Below are 16761 nucleotides of genomic sequence, written 5' to 3' on the forward strand. Positions count from 1 at the left end.
GCTACCTAGCTTCAATATATGTTTGAAAATAGGTATTTGTATCTGACAATCAAAATTTATGAAACAAAAAAGATGCTGGCTGAGGTCAAACTGGTGCTTTCGAACTTTGAAGCTACCTTTGAGCAAGTGGCGAGTTGAGGGCAGTTGCGAGATATTTATGAAAAAGTAATCAGCTCGTTGATTATAGGTCCAACTATCTAGTCAATCATTGAAAAGCAAGAACCAAATGATTGGGTGGCCGTGAGGAAATCTTGGGCTCCAAATTTCCCATGGATTCAATATTTGGTTTCTGGAGACAGCCTACAAGAATCTTAGGTACATTGTTCATCTACTACCCAAGTTATCATCTCATAAGCGAAGGGAGAACTTCAAAATCCTCCCATATTGCATTTATAAGATATACAAAGATATGAAGGCAGATTGGAATTAACAACAGATGACTGACAACAAAATGAAAGCTCAAATTTCTTAGAAATTCATTCAACATTTATTGATACAGTAGAGCCAAGCATGAAACAGTGTGATTGACGGGGGTTGACTTGAGTACCAAAATCATCACAGCACAACAGTATAACAGACAATTGGATGAGTACATAGGTATTGTTAGTAAACCTCATCAAATGTATAAAAATGGATGAACAGGAAAGTACTGCTGGTGAGGTACCTGCCTGCCTTGTATATCGATCTTAGATGAACAGTCTCCAAGCAAGACATATAATAAACTTGATCAGTACATCAGGACCTCTATGATCAATTTCACACACCTTCAACAGGAACAATTTCTTCCAAGTTATAGAATAGAAGAATTTGTTTCTAAAACTGATGATAGATTCAAATAATTCACAACAGTTGATGGAGATTGGACAAGAGGATATTAAAAAGTTCTTAAACAAGGAATTAGTCTGGAGTGAGTGGCACATGATCCGAGGGCATCCGGAATTCACCAATAATCCCTTAGTCTCTTCGCCCAAAATCAACAAAGTACCACACCTTCTTCCCTCGCACACAATCAAATCATTTCCCACGAACCTGTAACTGAACTCAATAACGTTCTGATTTCAAATTAGAGAAGCTCGAAAATCTCTTCATACATCAACGTTAATGATGGCTGAAAAACGTCGTCGCCGTGAGCATCAAAACATCGCAAGTGGAGGTTCAGGTTCATCATCAACAGGAATGCCACAATCAAATTCATCACCAAGCTTTCTCAATCCTATTCACACACTGGGCGCACCGCAAAGATCTCTTGATGCTGTGGCATCATCACGCCGACCACCCGGTCCTCGATCTCCTCACGTGTCCTTACCAATCTCGAGCAAAGTCGATACTCCGGATGGCCCTACCGCTGGACGCGTTGGAGATAAATCAATTGCTCATGCACCAAAGGTGTCACAGGATTCAAGAAGAGAACTCAAGAATCCTAAGCCAGGAACCAGTTTTAAGTCAGGCAGAGAAAGCTCTCCCAGCCTCGTACTCGACAACAAAGTTGAAGATGCAGGACCGCTACATAACCTCAGGTATTTAAAGTGGTATATGGGACCTCAATCTAATGTTGAGAATCTTGAGCCTCGTGAGAGACAAGCTCAACAACACCTCCGTGGCCGTCTCAATAGAAGTGCGCTTTGTATAAACACTCACTTTCAAAAAGAAGATGAGGAGGTCTCCAGTACAAGTACGCGAAAGAAAATCAACTCTTCTAAGTCAGACAAAATCAAAGAACCCTCTTCTAGCAATAAAAGTCAGGGTGCGACCGCAAAATCCGCTCCGATAACCAAGCCGACTTCGACCACAAAGCCAAGTTCAACTACGAGAGCCACTTCTAGCAATCGGCATCAAGATTTGACAACAAAGCCTGCTTTGACAGTAAAATCAAGTTCAACTGCAAGACCTGCTGCAAATGTCAAGCCTGACCCTCCGCAAAAGCATCAGAATTTACCTTTGGAGAAGAATAATCAAAGGCCAGAAAAGTCTCATCGTCAAACAGATAAGCCAATAAAGGTTGACACACTGCCAGAAAAGCTCCAAAACAATGCTCCAATCCCTAGATCCGAGACATCACTCGCTACGAAGTATTATCGAGAATTATATCTACCCTCAATTGGACTCACTTCCTGCGTTAATAAAATGAAAGAAAACGTCGGAGCAACATTGGAACCAGCCCCAAAGAGTTTACTCTCGACGCCGATACCCGCTCCTGCTCTAGCAGAAGCAAAACGTGGACATGTGCTTGCAATTGCAGCAAGCCTTCCTTCTGTGACTGGCCCCAATGAAAACGGATCATTCCAAACTCCTGGCGCTGTACCGTATAATTTGACTCCTTCTCCTCCTGAAAGTGGACAAGAAAGTGATTGCCGTGGGCAATATGGTGGACGTTCGACCTCTCCGTCTGACAACGGTTTCAATATTGTTGCTGAGTCTCCCACTGTTTTGGAACTTGAACCGACTTCAGTTCCAGCCAATGAAAAGACTCCAATTCAGGAAACTAAAGCGGCGTCTCCAGTTGCCGAAGACCACAGTCCCAACAGGCAAAATTCGATCGATACAAAGATGCAGGACACAGAAAATTTAGTCCAGTCTCCGAAAGCCGTCGACCACGAGACTCCTGCGAATTTTGAAACTGAAAGACCAGGTTCGCACTTTCGAGCCGACGAAAAGATGCGAGATTTGATTGATTTGACGGAACCAGACGTGATGAGTGGTGCAGCTTCTCCGGATTTCAACGACCTCACCGCACGCACTCAATCCGACGAAGAAATGCAGGATGAGATTGATCTGACTGGAGAGGATGAACAGGTACAGAAATCAATTGAGCAGGACGAAGAGATGTCGGATATAATGGAAGATAAGCAGAGTCCCGTTGAGTACTGCCCAGGAATAGTGAATCATGCGAGTTCTTCGACCTACAGACCCGCCAGTTTCGCGGGACCAGAGGTAGAATCAGAGCCAGAGCAAGAAGATGAAGTTGAGGCCGAGCAGCAGAAATTTGACGAGCGGGTCACAATCGACCTAACTTTGTCCCGAACTCCAACACCAAAACTCGAAGATTTGCCCCGGCAAATTAATCAAATCAATGCTGGCCTTGCCTCCTCCAGAATCAATCAAGTCATCAAGGGAAGAGACAGGGTTTATGCACATGAAAACCGTTACCAGGATATTGATGAGGGTGCTCCTCCAGACCTTGTCGAATCTATGCCAAACGACAAGGCTCAAACTGGCAATTCCATCAAAGACGAATCTTTTGACATTCAGAATAAATTCAAAGTAGCTGCATTTCAAGAGAACAATGGACAAAGCAGAAAACTTGCAAACAACAACTCTGGTCATGAACAGAGAAATCCTGTACAATCAACATCATCTGCTAAGCATGTTGGTGTTGTTCAACCCACTGTGACTGATGACTTCGTTGAGGCTACTGTATCTGTTCAGGGCGACGCAATGGAAATTGATAAGCCTACCAAGATTGGCACACCCGACGAGTCTGTTGTATCTGGTGAAGGTAAAAAGAAGCGCAAAGGAAAAGGCAAACGCGGAGGAAAGGGAAAAGGTAAAGGTAAAGGCGATGCTAAGAACACCAATGACCAAAATGCTACGCATTTCGACGAACGAAAACTCAATTCTGATATCTCTCAAATTCCTAGCGATACTGAGCAGGACCCTCTCAAAGACCAAAGAGATAGGATCATGAGTGAGGCAGAGATCAAACAAGCAATACTGGACGCCTTAACTGTTCCGGTCTTTCCAAAAGCTCCACCAAAATCTATGGTCACTGACGAGAAAGCTTACAAGTTGGCCAAGGAAGGAGGTTACTTTGATTTGTCGTATGCACTGTTCAGTGTGGTTCCTAAGGAAGTCCATGACCAAATTTGGAAGGATGAATACGAACGTCCACAGATTAGCTTGTCGACGAAGAAACCTAAATGGATTCGTCCCCTCGATCCTACAATCAAACACCCAGCCAAGTCGGAAACCAATTCTACCGAGTTGGTCAAGGTTTTATGCGATATTGAGAAGTTATTGATTTCCGTTTGGGTTGGAGTTGAGTCCATTATTGTTGTATTGTATTCTGAGCTTGATGGTAAGTACCCGCCTTGCTTCTAAACACAACTTTTTGCTAATAATCTCAGACAAGTTCACCTCACGCGATCTCGACGAGTATTTCCGTCTCTACCAAGTGCAGATCTACGATGGATGGACCGCTCTCTATGCACACCTTCTCACATTGGCCGATTGGAAGGATCGATATTTTGCAATTACCAATATCAAGAAGCGAGCTGCTCGTCCCAACGCCAATCCATACGCTCATCTTTTTACAATCAAGAACCCATCTGATCTGCTATTCTACGGAACCATAGAATATCTTAAAGCTATGCAAGCTGCTATGAAGGCTGCCCAAGACGCAAATGATTGTGTGATGATGGAAGGCCCCAAATGGAAGCATATGATCGGAATGAACAAAACTGTTCTGGGCGAGGAATTTAGTAAATGCCTTGACGGATTGAGGAAGTTCAACTCATATGTCAGAAAGAGAGACTGGGATGTTCCCGAAGCGCATGAGGATGACGAACTTCCTCCTATGATCGCTTCAAAACTAAGTACCAAGAATGCATCCGAGCAAGTCTCGTCTAAGGGGAAGGAAGCTGCCGTTAAAGATGTTGTTCAAGAGAAGTAGAATCCCCTTCTTCTCTTGTAAGCATGAAACATTAGACTGACATTGAATAGCTCTGGTGATCTGAGTGATGGTGATCCACCAGGGTATTACGAGGTGTCGTTGGAGCCCAAGGGAAAGCAAATTGCTGTTGAAGATGATACCGAAGAGACGTAGAACCTCCCAATCCAATGAACCAAAATGTTGTACTCATATCAAACAGATCTGGCGATGTAAGCGACGGTGATCCACCGTACTACGAGGAAGACGACGACGACGACGACGAAGACAATGATTACGTCGAGGCTCGTTCTCACCGCCGTCGCAGTGGCCCGAAGCTTTCCGTCCAACCACCCACTCCTACTAATAGACGTATCTCTGGTGCCATCGCCCATTCGTCTTCTCACCGGGTTCCATTAGGTAACGAGATAAAACTCGACAATGGAAACAAGGCTTCATCTACTAACTGTTCTTCTCGTCATCTTTTACCCGAGTATGGCATGAAATCCAACAACGGACGCGGAGCTTCATCCGGCAGCAATGCAATAAAATCGAGCGATGAAATTCCCAGAGGTCGTCCTCTTCACCGAGTCGGTTCCATCGAAACTCCAGCTTTTATGAAGACTGTCAAAAAAGGAGCGAAGCGACTTATGGTTGAAATCGGTCCGAGCTCGAGCCCCAATGATCCCAAGGATTACTTCGAGACACCATAAAGAGGCATTGCCATATTGAATTGTACTACAGCCCGTGGAGGATAAATTGCTATGAAAGATCCAAGAGATCTATGTGTCGTTGTGCTTATACCAAGGCCATTATTGAGAGTATGATATGATAGGTTATGCTAGGATACGAAGATGTTGTTCGACTAAAGTGGTCAAATTTTGCATATGTTATACCATAGCATTGTTGTTGGACAGAAATTTTTGACAACTTTCGTATTTCATAGCGGGTGCCTTGACGGTTGAGTTAGATCTTGACACTTGATTCGGTCATCCAACAGTTTAGCTTTCTGGCTCTACTGTGTGGGTGGTTGCAGATAGTCCCCCACAAGATAGTCAGAATACCTTTTATTTTTGACGCGTGTTTTGCTTCATGATTGTGAAATGAGATGGTTGTGTCATGAGATGGTTCAAAGTGAAAGCAGCTGTACAGCAGCCCAAAACCCCGCCTTATTGCATCTGCGGATCATCATTAGATGTGTGCAGTGCAAATGTACACTTTGGTATGAGTTGTACACAGTATATCATGAACGACACAAAGTCAGCCCTTAAGGGCGACTGAGGAAATAGTACTTGAATTGTATTATAAAGTCCCCAATATCCCTCTCAAGTCCACCTGAGCTGAGCCAAAAGCAAATCAACTTTTCTATAGCACACTCAGCAAGCATATCATAACATAGCAGAGAACTTTATCTATTTACACTTTGATAGTACACCTCCATTCCTGCTTCGCTTAACTACTCATGCCTTTTAGCCCTCCCATCTCAATACCTCATATGCCCCTCAAAGTTCCATTGTCCCTCTGATTAATGGGTGTATATCTTTCCTCAAGCGCCTGTTGCACACTCTTATCCAATTGAGATGGACCCTCAAATCTCTCCCTCAAAGCCCTCTCTACATCCGAATTTGCAGATTTACTCGAACCCGAGATAAGCGCGACCTTTTCCTCAACTTTCTGCTCGGCAATACCGACTGCTGCACCTGCTTTTTGTGCATATCCTTTGCCGGCTTCGATGCCTCGAGAAACTGCATTGCGGATTCCTCCACGGGCGGCATCAATTGTTCCTCCCGCTTTCCGTTCAATTTCAGGATACGAAGGAATTCTAGCCTCTGCATCCTTTAGCTTTTGCGAAGAAGCATCGATCGCTCCCCTCGTCCCAGCAGCACCTCTCTCAACCCCCGCCACAGCGCCTGTAGCAGCCCTCTTTGCCTCCTCTCTGGCCTCCTCCCTAAAATCTCTTAACTTCTCCCCCGCGACCTCTTCTCCATATTGAATACCCTCTCTGCTCCTCTCCAATCCCAATCCTAGTGCCCTGCTAACCGCGCCTTCCATTTTCCATCTCACATCTTCCCAATCCGTCCTCTGGATCCACCGGACGGAATTCTCAATCTCGGCATTCCATCTATCCTTCGCAGCTTCAATAAGCGTACTTCTTTCTTCACGGGCGAGCTCCGAGCGCGATTTGGGGGGTGGGATGGGTTGTTTTTCAAGGAGGGAAGTCAGGACTTGGGATTGGTGGTGTAGATGGAGGGATTGAGAAGCGCGGTTGCGTTGGTGAGCCAGGACGGTTAGGTAGGCCAGAGAGAGAGTTAGGGTTACGCCGCCGGTCTTGAGAGCATGTTAGTCAAGTACTCATTTATTTCGAAGAACGGGGAGCTGGAGCGAGAAAGCCAAGAGGGAAATCATACAAAACCAGTAGTAAAACCCATATTGTCTTATACAAGTGCGCAGGCAGCGCTGTTTGGTATTATAAAAGACCACTTATCTCCCAAAATAAACAGGGGAGTAAAAAATCAATTGTCAAATTATCAGTCCGAAAGAGCGTCGTGAGATGGAATTATCTGGGATAAATATTATGTCGTTGATAGAAACAGATAAAGAAATGCCCTCCACCAAGAATTTTGACGTTCGTCGTCACGGCCCGAAATCTCCAATCTTTCGGCCTCGCCAAAAGTTTTCCGCCTCGTCTGTGATCCTCCCCTCTCCCCTCCCTCCACCACATAAATCTCCTACTACTACCCATCCCACCTCTTCCGTTTCCACTCTACGAAAATGGCAGGCGGACGCATGAAATATCGCCATCTTGGCCGCACCTCTTCGCATCGTCAAGCGCTCCTCAGAAACCTCGTCACTTCCCTCTTCACCCACGAATCCATCTCAACTACATATCCCAAAGCGAAGGAAGCGCAGAGATTAGCAGAACATTTGATTACATTAGGCAAGAAAAATACCGAGGCTTCAAAGAGAAAGGCATTGAGTATATTTTTTGTACGTTCTCTACTTAATTTCTTGGGAGAAATTGATTTCCCTATTTTTATATAAAAATATCAACGCATATATACATGAATACTAATCCACACCCAGACCCCCCATGATCTCCTCCCCAAGCTTTTTGGAACCCTCCGCGAGCGATATGCTTCGCGCCCAGGTGGATACACCCGTGTTCTCCGTATCGAGCCTCTGAAAGAAGACCAAGCACCCTCTGCTATTCTCGAGCTCGTCGATGGCCCCAAGGACACCCGCTGGGCGATGACCGCCCGAACCGTTGCGCGTTTTCGCCAAGAGAAAATTCCAATGAATGATATTACTGAGAGAAATGTTGAGAAAGTAACGCAGTTTCGCGAGGGGGGAGAAGAGGCTTTTGAGAGATTTGTGACGAGGGTGGGAAAATTGGGGTTGGGGAGGCAGAAGAAGAGAGTGGATGTGCCATTTGATGGGCCTGGGGAGGAAGGAGTTCTGGAGGGAAAGAAGAAGAGGGAGAAGAGGTGGGGTGGATTTATTTAGGAGATTGGCCTGGATTGGATGGATGGATGTCTGGACAGACGAGATGTGGTTTTCTTGGTAGACTGGTATCGGGATAGGATGGGGTTCTCAGGGTCTGCGTGATTAAATGTGGAGGAATGTACAAATCAAAGACTTGAGATCATGCGCCACAGTCAGCGGGATATCTATTCTGCTTAAGTTGTCTCGAAGCAAAGGTGGGTATTTGTTACGAAAGTCAACGTCTTCAAGCGAATATGGAAATGGAACGAGGGTTGACAGAAACCCAATCAAAGAAATGGTCATGAGCAAATTGTGTTCAAGAAGTACCAAATGTATATGTATAGAAGTATGGTTTGCATGTTTGCATGGACGAGGCGTTTTCCATATCTATATTACAAGAAAAGATAGCAAGACATAAATTAAGTAAACTAGAAAGGGTATTATAAGAAATCAAAAGTATCACCTTTCTCCTTGATCATCTTGTTCACTCTTTCCGTGCCCGCAATTCTCTCCAACTTCATGCTATCCCATTTGGAAAACACAGCCCGTAGACTTCCATTACCAGGTTCTAAATCGCCTTCCCTAACACTTCTGCCCAAATATCCTGCCACGATTTCCTTGTAGAAGATTGGATTCTCCGGTATTCCATACATGATAACCTTTTTGACACCCCTGATTTGATATCTTCGGAAATGATGTGCTCTTTCTGTATAAAGTAAAACATTGTGTCTTCCACTAAAGAAATGGGACCTAGCTCTTGCTACTTCTTTAGGTGTTGTATATTCTGATATGCTGCCGAATGATAGACTGCTCGTGGTGGCTGATGTTGAAAAATAATTTCTTACTTTAACAAAATCCATATATGAAGGAATGAAGAGGAGAGTTCCTGAACTATCCTTACTTCTACGGGTTAAAGTAGGGATGATTGCAGATGTGAAATATTCGAAACGTGATTGTGGATCTGAGGCGATTGATTCTGTGTCAATTCGGGAGAAAGTTTGTTTAACCTTTAATCCCAATTCTTGAATAGCTCCTGGATAAGTAGAGCTGACTTTAGCTTTGCCTTCCCAGTTTTGAGACTGGGTATAGAACATAGTTTGAAGCTCTGGTGTGTTGAAACCCGCCAATGCAATATTTTGACGGAAGTATTTAGCATTGTTGTCCAGATACCAACTTCGTACACGGCTGAAATCGCAGCCGTGAGCTTCCTTTGGTTGAAGGTTAAGATGGTCGAAAATAAATTCCACATGCTCCCAGTTCTGCATGAGAAGAGCATCTGCTTGATCAACAATAACTATCTCAATCGAACTGAGAAAGTCATGGTCTACCTTCTTCGCATCTTCGTCGCCGATGGCCATTCTTAGACCAAGAGGACTTGCAAAAATGATATCAGAATTGTAGAATTGAGAGAAATACTTGATAGTTTTTCTAGTAAACTTCAGACCAAGACGGAACATGTCGTCATCGTTGCCTGCAAAAAGTTCCCGGAAGTCTTCTGGTTTATCTGTAGAGTAATTCTCTTCTTTATCCACAAACGAATCATTGAACCGTTTTCTATTTTCTTGTTGCTCTGGCTCGCATAGTGAAGTAATCATGTCAACCATTCTGACGCAAGATTCGCGAGTAGGTAAGAGCATCAGAACCTTAGGTCTTGTAAAACCTTGATCTCGAAGTTCCAGATCATCACTACTGTCTTCTCTGGCAAGGCGAGAGTTGTTTTTGATAACACGGTCTCGGGTTCTGAATATGTTAGATTGTGCTTGCATAGTAAAAGGGGTTTGACTTACTTGAACACATGATTGACAGCATGAAGACAAGTCAGTCTTCTCAGACTTTCTGCATTAGATGTGTTGCGTTCAGTAAACAGTAGATCTTGATAGCCAAATACAAGAGGCGCTATAGACTTTTCCAATGCATCGAAAGTAGGGCGCTGTTTCTTAATGACGTTTGCCAGTTTTTGTTTCAACTTTAGACCCTCTGGACTACCGATAGTCATAGCCTTCATAGCCCTGGGCTCACCGTCACCGGGAATACTTGTAATGGCCGTTCCCACCTTTGCAAGTGATGACATTCTCAGGGCCCATTGTCCTTTCTCCAAATGCTGTAGCCTCCTTGACAGTATGTTATCGTCTGGGTTAGCAAAATGAGCTTCGAATGGATCCGCTTTGTCTTCTTCATCATCCTCGAGTATGCCATCTGTTGCAGTCTCGGGTCCTTCCTCTTCCTCCTCAACCAGATCCGCCTCGTTCGTATCCTCATCCATTAAATCCGCGTCTTCGTCTTCTTTTTCCTCCTTGTCGACATTGAGCTTCCTCCGTTTTGCTTGTGGTGCCGAATCGCGAGTGAAGCTTTGCATCAAAGCTGTATAGGACTTTACAGCTGGCACTGGCTCATCATCATCGTCGTCGTCGCTTGATTCCTCTTCACTTGCTTCATCCTGACTTGGTTCTTCGGATTCAGAATCACTTTCCTCGTCCCTGTATATATGAGCCAATTGCCTTCTCTCACCAATTGAAAGATGCTTACTCTTCTTTTTGTGCTAATCTAGCACTGTCGAATACGGGCCTTCCTCTACCTCTACCTCTTCCTCCCCTCATTCCACCCCTTCCTCGTGGACCACCCCTACTACCTCCTCTCCCTCTGAAGCTACTTCCACCGCCACCACCACCGCGACCTCCTCTAGATGTGTTCCTCTGCCCGAATGCCATTTTTGCGTTGTGAAATATTAATGCTAATTGCAATACTCAATGGCTGGTACAAAAAAAGTTCTGGCGAATCCTTATCTTAGCGTCATCAGGGCTCAGGAAAAAAAGTTTTGGATCAAAGATCATGGGCTTTCAAATCAATGCTATTGTGCAGAACAATGTTAAGAAAGCTGTTCATATACCCCTCTCGAATAGCCAAACCTAAATAACCTACTTATAAATATTTCCAGACTTTAATCAAACACTTAACCACAATATAACTAAAATCGAGGGGAAATTCTTCATACTTTTAACGAAAGCTTATCTTAGCGCGAAATTAGATCCTTGCGCCGCGCCCACACAAAAATCCCACTTGCGCAACTGGTTTGCAATCGACGACGACGAGCCCATCCCCATCTCAGACCCTACCACCAACACTCGTCCGCCAGACTCCATACCGAATAATTTTTAGCCCAGCATGGCAGTCGGTACACAGTCCTTTCTTCACCTCGCGCGGCCACTCGCCCCCGCCTCCATTGGTGTTCAGCCCACAACCGCACCTTTAAATGTCATAATTCAACCCCAGGTACGATATTTTCCCTAGCCTAAAATTCTACTCTGCAGAGATTAATTAGTACAAAAATAGGCCGTGTTCTCGATTCTCGACCATGCCATCCGTCGCGATACCAGTGTAACACAAACTCCCCGTGTCATCGGAGCCCTCCTCGGAATCCGTTCTGAAGATGGCATGGAATGCGAAGTCCGCAACTGTTTCGCCATTCCCCACACCGAGACCGAAGACCAAGTCGAAGTCGACGTCGAGTATCAAAAGAACATGCTCGCTTTACAATTGAAGGCCAATCCTCGCGAAGTTCTTTTGGGATGGTATACGACTTCTCTTGAACTCAACAGCTTCAGCGCCTTGATCCAAAACTTCTTCGCTAGTCCTGAAACTGGTACTTTCCCTCACCCAGCTGTTCACTTGACTATCAGCACCGAAGCTGGAAAGGAGATCGAGGCAAAGGCATATATTAGTGCACCTGTTGGTGTAAATGCTGAGAGGGCAGCTGAGAGCTGTCTTTTCATCCCAGTACCATATGAGATCCGATATGGTGAATCTGAGAAGAGTGGTTTGGAGTTAATCTCTGGCGCCAAGGACAGTGAGAGCCGTGCTGCACCAGTGGTTTCTGATATCGAAGGTTTGGAGCGAGCTGTTGACCAAACCCTCGATCTTTTGGAAAGAGTATCCGAATACGTCAGTTCAGTCTTGGACGAGGAGAGAGAACCCTCAAATGCTCTTGGTCAATTCCTCATGAACGCATTGTCCTTGGCACCAAAGGTTGATGCTGCAGATATTGAACGTGACTTCAACAACCACATCCAAGATGTCCTTGTCGTATCTTACCTCGCCAACACCATCCGCACTCAAATCGATCTCTCCCAGAGATTGGCAACCGCAACTCTTACCATGGGAGGCTCAGATGTTCTTGCCTCAGCCGGCAGTGGAGAGGGAGGAGAGAAGTCCGAGCAACGTGGACAGAGAGGTGGCAAGCGTGGAGGAAGAGGAGGTGGCAGAGGCGGCGGACAAACACGAGAGCCAAGAGAGCCCCGGGAACCCGCTGAGTAGTAGACGATGATAAAAATAAAGCCTTTCCATAATTTACAGACTTTGTGCATGTGGATGGAAAAGTATGGCGTTCAGGTAGGCTCTAGGCCAATTCTTATAGAATTTCAAAATTATGGTTTATGTCATTGTGTGTGTTACTATGATCGATGCTCTTCGTAGGAGGGAAATGTAGGCTACAATCCATCATCTGCAAAAACTTCAATATCCTTTCGCGATCAGGACTACGAAACACCAAAGTCCAAATCGAAACTTAATCTAGCTGCTAGCCGTCACGATACTAGACGACGAAGTAAGAGAAATCAAGGAAATATACCATTTATCAAACAAGGCTTCCCACACTCAGCAAAATCTGTCCTAGTGACCTGATCAAGAGATGCCAGAACCACAGCCTATTGAAACGTGATTAAGCAGATAGTGAACTAAAACCCATGGAGCTTGAAATGTTGATAACATGAACAGGAACACAATGGTAAGATACTGGAAGAAGGGGACGGAGGGGAGACTCTCTCAGAAGCGCAACGTCGTGCTCCATTCGTCCCCTCTTCCCCTTCGTTTAGCACCCACCTTTAAGGATGTAGTTAGTACCACGTAATTGAACTTTGAACTACTCTGTTCAATCACAATCGTTCAAATTACCATTTGCTAGTATACTTAAGCTTTACAGGGCGCTGCACAAAACTTCGATTTCAATCAAGTTCTTTTCCATCAGTAGACAGTGCCCTGAGACTCTTTCACTACTGTTATTCATACTTCACACATCAGTACCAACACAGCATTGCAGACAAACTATTCATACCATGCACTTGTTTAGTGTTGAAAAGATCAGTGCAAAGTAAATGGTGTAATCAAATGTATTGTATTTGTAATCATAGGTCTATCAGCCAATATAAACCAGGTACTTAAAATGACTTTCGTTTTAATGCCCACATTTCCCACTAACTCCACCAATGCTACCATACGCCACCGTTTATTCATCACAGAATGTATCCGCAATTCCTCAAAAGACACCTAAACACCAGTTGGAGGCTTTGGAGGTAAAGTTGCCGGGTTGCCAAAGTTAGGAAGGTGGCTTCCAACTTGACCATTTGGAACCATGCCCTGTGGCATTCCTGGTGGCATACCATGTGGCATAGCTTGTGGCAAACCTTGTGGTAAGCCTTGAAGGTGACCTTGGGAAAGGCCTTGAGGAAGACCTTGCGGCATATTCTGATGCATCATTGGTCTATGTGCCATGTGTGGAGATGCATGATACGAGGGTAAAGAGCTATTAGACCCTTGTCTCGCCATGCTATAACCCATTCCAGCCCCGTATTGTTGCTGAGGTGGAGAGAAGTTGCTGTAAGAGAGATGAGGAGATCCATGGTGTGGGGAACCATGGTGAGGAGATCCATGATGAGACATGGGCTGCGGGATAGGAAGACCTTGACTGCCAGGAACAAACGACTGCGTCTTTGGATTGAAGGCATGTCTATTAATGAAACTTCCCGGAATCGGGTGTTGACTTTTGGGATCGGCTGGGTTTACCGTGCTGGGTAGTTGTCCAAAAGCGTAAGGGATAGTGTTAGGTGGTCCTCCTGCAACAGGTCCTCGTGACTGATACTGGCCTCCTGGGTATTGATTCTGTGGAATCCATTGTTGGGGAGGTTGAGGGGACTGTGCAGGTGTGCCGTAAGTCGTAATTGGAGCGCTATGTGGTTGGTAACGTGGCTGACTTTGCTGAGGAAATTGCTTATTAAATGTTAGTAAAAGCCTAGTATCATCATTGAAACGTGATTCAACTTACCGGTGGTGTCATATTATTGTATGGTTGCATGTTTCCATTGCTCATCATAGCAGGATTAAATGGTTGCGGAGGTGGAGCATATTGAGGTTGCATCTGGTTTTGATAATTGTTTGGCATGACGCCATTGTATTGCTGAACTCCCATTGCGCCGAAATTCTGGGTGGGGATCCAGGCCGGCTGATTTTGTTGTTGTGGAAAGTAGGGAGTGTATTGAGATCGAACGTCGAAGCTTTCAGAGTCATCACGACGCTGTTTTCCAACTTTACCCCTCTTGCCTTTATCCTTTGTAGAAACAGAGCTGGAACGTGACATCTCGTTACCCTCGTCGGTTTCTATTTTATGATCAGCAATCCGAAGAGATCATCTCAATGGAAATCCTTTGGGAATTTACCTGGTGTAGCCTCGCCAGATTTGTCTTCTTTGCCGAAAATTCTTTCTCGAGCCGCAAGATAAACGGCTTCTCGCTCCTCTCGCGAAAGTCTTTAATCAAAGTCAGTCTCAAGTCAATTGGAGGAATATCAGATATCATACTTCTCTTTAGCGGACTGTGCCTTTTCCTTGCCATCGCTTCCAGTCTCGGAAGTAGCTTTTGAGGGGCTCGGTCCAGTGTCACCATCACCACCTCTACGCATGATCTTCATTGCAGGTAGATTGGGAGGTGGGGTATTTCCAGTAGTAGGAGGATTGGAAATGCTTGTTAGTGATGGCGGAATCCTGCAAAATGGTGTTCGGAAAATACGGACTGCTCCAACTACAGCATCGACTTGATGTGTCATGTGGTAGTAATCCGCCAACTTGTGAGTCAGCATTCTGCAAAAGGAGTTACACGGTGGGAGATCAATGAAAGGTTCCCTGTGAGTGTATTAGTTAGAGTAGTAAAAACAGTTATCTGGAGTTTGAATCTTACTTGGAGTCCTTCACAAACTCGATAACATCCTTCTCGAGACGAAGGAGAAAGATGCGGTCTTTTGGCGACTCTAATGCCTCCAAAAGCTTTTCGTCGGGAGTCTGGCGATAGAAGAGTGTAAATGCTGCTTCAGTTGATCCTGATGGGCCTACAAGCGGCTTGGATTTATCATCCGTGGTTTGCTGCCCAGAGGAACCACTTTGAGGAGTAACAATGCCCTGAGTTTGACGCTCCTGCATGAGTTGTATACTACGTCGATCAGGAGCCTCATAGAACTGTGCACGATAAGCTCTTGCAGCTGCTTCAGATCCAATTCTAGAACCAGCAACAATGGAACCGCGACCAGAAAATGTATCATCATCTTCGGCTGCTTTTACGCTCGCGCTGTCATCGGGACGTAAAGACTCCTTCTCGTCCAAAGCGAACGTTGTGCCTGAGGTAATGCTCTTTCCATCCAAACTTGGAGGCTTCGTTCCTAGGTCGGACCCAGATTCTGTTCTCTGAAATGGATCTTCTGGGAATCCTTCTCCCAAATCTCTTTTGTGGGTTGGAGGTGCAATCCCTGAACCATTTACAACAAGGCTTGGTGTGATATCACGAATGTGCATCGCTTTAACCGCATCTGCCAAATCCGATTCCTTCTTAGCAGCCGTAGGTTTGCTCTCGGTAATTGTCCTCTTCTTTGAGGATTGATCGTTTGTCGATGTGCCCGTCTCTTTGAGAGTGGCCATACTGCCAGTATCATTGCGTGTAGCACTAGGCATATTTGTGTCTTTGTTTTTATGTACAGTTGGAGCTATGTTTTCAGATCTCGTATCTCGTACAGAAGTTGAAGAAGCAGCAATTTTTGCGAACGAAGCGAGAGCTACATTATCCTTCCCAGCTGAAGCGGCAACCTATCGATAATTTTCGTTAGCAAAGCACTTAGAAGTGATAGAGAATCCAAAGTCCACCGGCGACAAGTCATCGAGTGGTCAGAGGAGTACCCAGTAGATTTGCGCACCTTTGCGAATGACAGCCTCGATGGATCTGTCGTCATTGGCGCAGTAGCCATGAAAGGTATGCGTTAATTGTAAATCAAATCGCGGAAATGAGCGTATATGTCCAGATTGGACAATGTCGAAATCCCAGGTTGGCAGAGGGGTCGTCGAAGAATGGATACTTTTGGAAGTGGTGTAGATTAAGGAAGTAGATTAACAAAAGCGTTCAATGGAAAGAATAGACATCTGGTCATTGTCGTTGGGCCGACAAGCTTTTGTAAAATAGTAATGTGAATTGAAGGTTTCCGTCCTTTTAGAAGATTCGTTTTGCGGTACCGAATTGTCTGGTGGAATACCTGATGTGGTTTTTGGTACAACCCACTTCCTTCAAAGATAATTGATACGCCGATACTCCTATTACCGACAAACTATTTTCCCTTCCCAGATAAGTCTTGGGTATCAATACACCGGTAAAAGTTTGCTTGAATATGTGATAACTGGGTTGGTATGGTCGGGATAAAAAGTCGATGTTCACATACAGGAGATCTCAAGAATCTCCAAAGTGCATCATCAGATTATTAGGAAATCAAATCAAGAGATTGATTGATTGTGCTGGCCGGGTGGTGTGGACGTTCATTGCAAGAAGTTTAAT

General features: G+C 45.0%; 6 protein-coding genes across 6 annotated transcripts; 3 read left to right on the forward strand and 3 right to left on the reverse strand.

The window, feature by feature from the left end:
* Window positions 1–867: 867 nt before the first annotated feature.
* BCIN_04g05770 (hypothetical protein) lies at window positions 868–5883 on the forward strand. Its single transcript, XM_024692685.1, has 4 exons — window positions 868–4075; window positions 4125–4665; window positions 4720–4818; window positions 4869–5883. The coding sequence occupies exons 1-4, from the start codon at window positions 1102–1104 to the stop codon at window positions 5356–5358; spliced, it is 4104 nt and encodes a 1367-aa protein (XP_024548464.1). The 5' UTR covers window positions 868–1101; the 3' UTR covers window positions 5359–5883.
* Window positions 5884–5923: 40 nt separating this feature from the next.
* Window positions 5924–7225, reverse strand: BCIN_04g05780 (hypothetical protein). The gene is made up of 2 exons (XM_001557681.2): window positions 7054–7225; window positions 5924–6973 (listed from the first exon to the last, which is right to left on the reverse strand). The coding sequence occupies exons 1-2, from the start codon at window positions 7072–7074 to the stop codon at window positions 6137–6139; spliced, it is 858 nt and encodes a 285-aa protein (XP_001557731.1). The 5' UTR covers window positions 7075–7225; the 3' UTR covers window positions 5924–6136.
* Window positions 7226–7318: 93 nt separating this feature from the next.
* On the forward strand, window positions 7319–8405 carry Bcmrpl8. Its single transcript, XM_001557682.2, has 2 exons — window positions 7319–7633; window positions 7730–8405. Exons 1-2 carry the CDS (start codon window positions 7418–7420, stop codon window positions 8147–8149), a joined length of 636 nt encoding a protein of 211 aa, XP_001557732.1. The 5' UTR covers window positions 7319–7417; the 3' UTR covers window positions 8150–8405.
* A 19-nt stretch (window positions 8406–8424) lies between these two features.
* Bcutp25 lies at window positions 8425–10930 on the reverse strand. Its single transcript, XM_001557683.2, has 3 exons — window positions 10655–10930; window positions 9916–10605; window positions 8425–9868 (listed from the first exon to the last, which is right to left on the reverse strand). Exons 1-3 carry the CDS (start codon window positions 10834–10836, stop codon window positions 8569–8571), a joined length of 2172 nt encoding a protein of 723 aa, XP_001557733.1. The 5' UTR covers window positions 10837–10930; the 3' UTR covers window positions 8425–8568.
* Window positions 10931–11187: 257 nt separating this feature from the next.
* Window positions 11188–12777, forward strand: BCIN_04g05810 (hypothetical protein). The gene is made up of 2 exons (XM_001557684.2): window positions 11188–11398; window positions 11459–12777. Exons 1-2 carry the CDS (start codon window positions 11291–11293, stop codon window positions 12437–12439), a joined length of 1089 nt encoding a protein of 362 aa, XP_001557734.1. The 5' UTR covers window positions 11188–11290; the 3' UTR covers window positions 12440–12777.
* A 499-nt stretch (window positions 12778–13276) lies between these two features.
* BCIN_04g05820 (hypothetical protein) lies at window positions 13277–16727 on the reverse strand. The gene is made up of 6 exons (XM_001557685.2): window positions 16133–16727; window positions 15130–16025; window positions 14754–15074; window positions 14614–14702; window positions 14223–14554; window positions 13277–14167 (listed from the first exon to the last, which is right to left on the reverse strand). The coding sequence occupies exons 1-6, from the start codon at window positions 16181–16183 to the stop codon at window positions 13448–13450; spliced, it is 2409 nt and encodes an 802-aa protein (XP_001557735.1). The 5' UTR covers window positions 16184–16727; the 3' UTR covers window positions 13277–13447.
* Window positions 16728–16761: the final 34 nt, after the last annotated feature.

This window comes from Botrytis cinerea, chromosome 4, assembly GCF_000143535.2.
Source record: "Botrytis cinerea B05.10 chromosome 4, complete sequence".
Lineage (NCBI taxonomy): Eukaryota > Fungi > Ascomycota > Leotiomycetes > Helotiales > Sclerotiniaceae > Botrytis > Botrytis cinerea.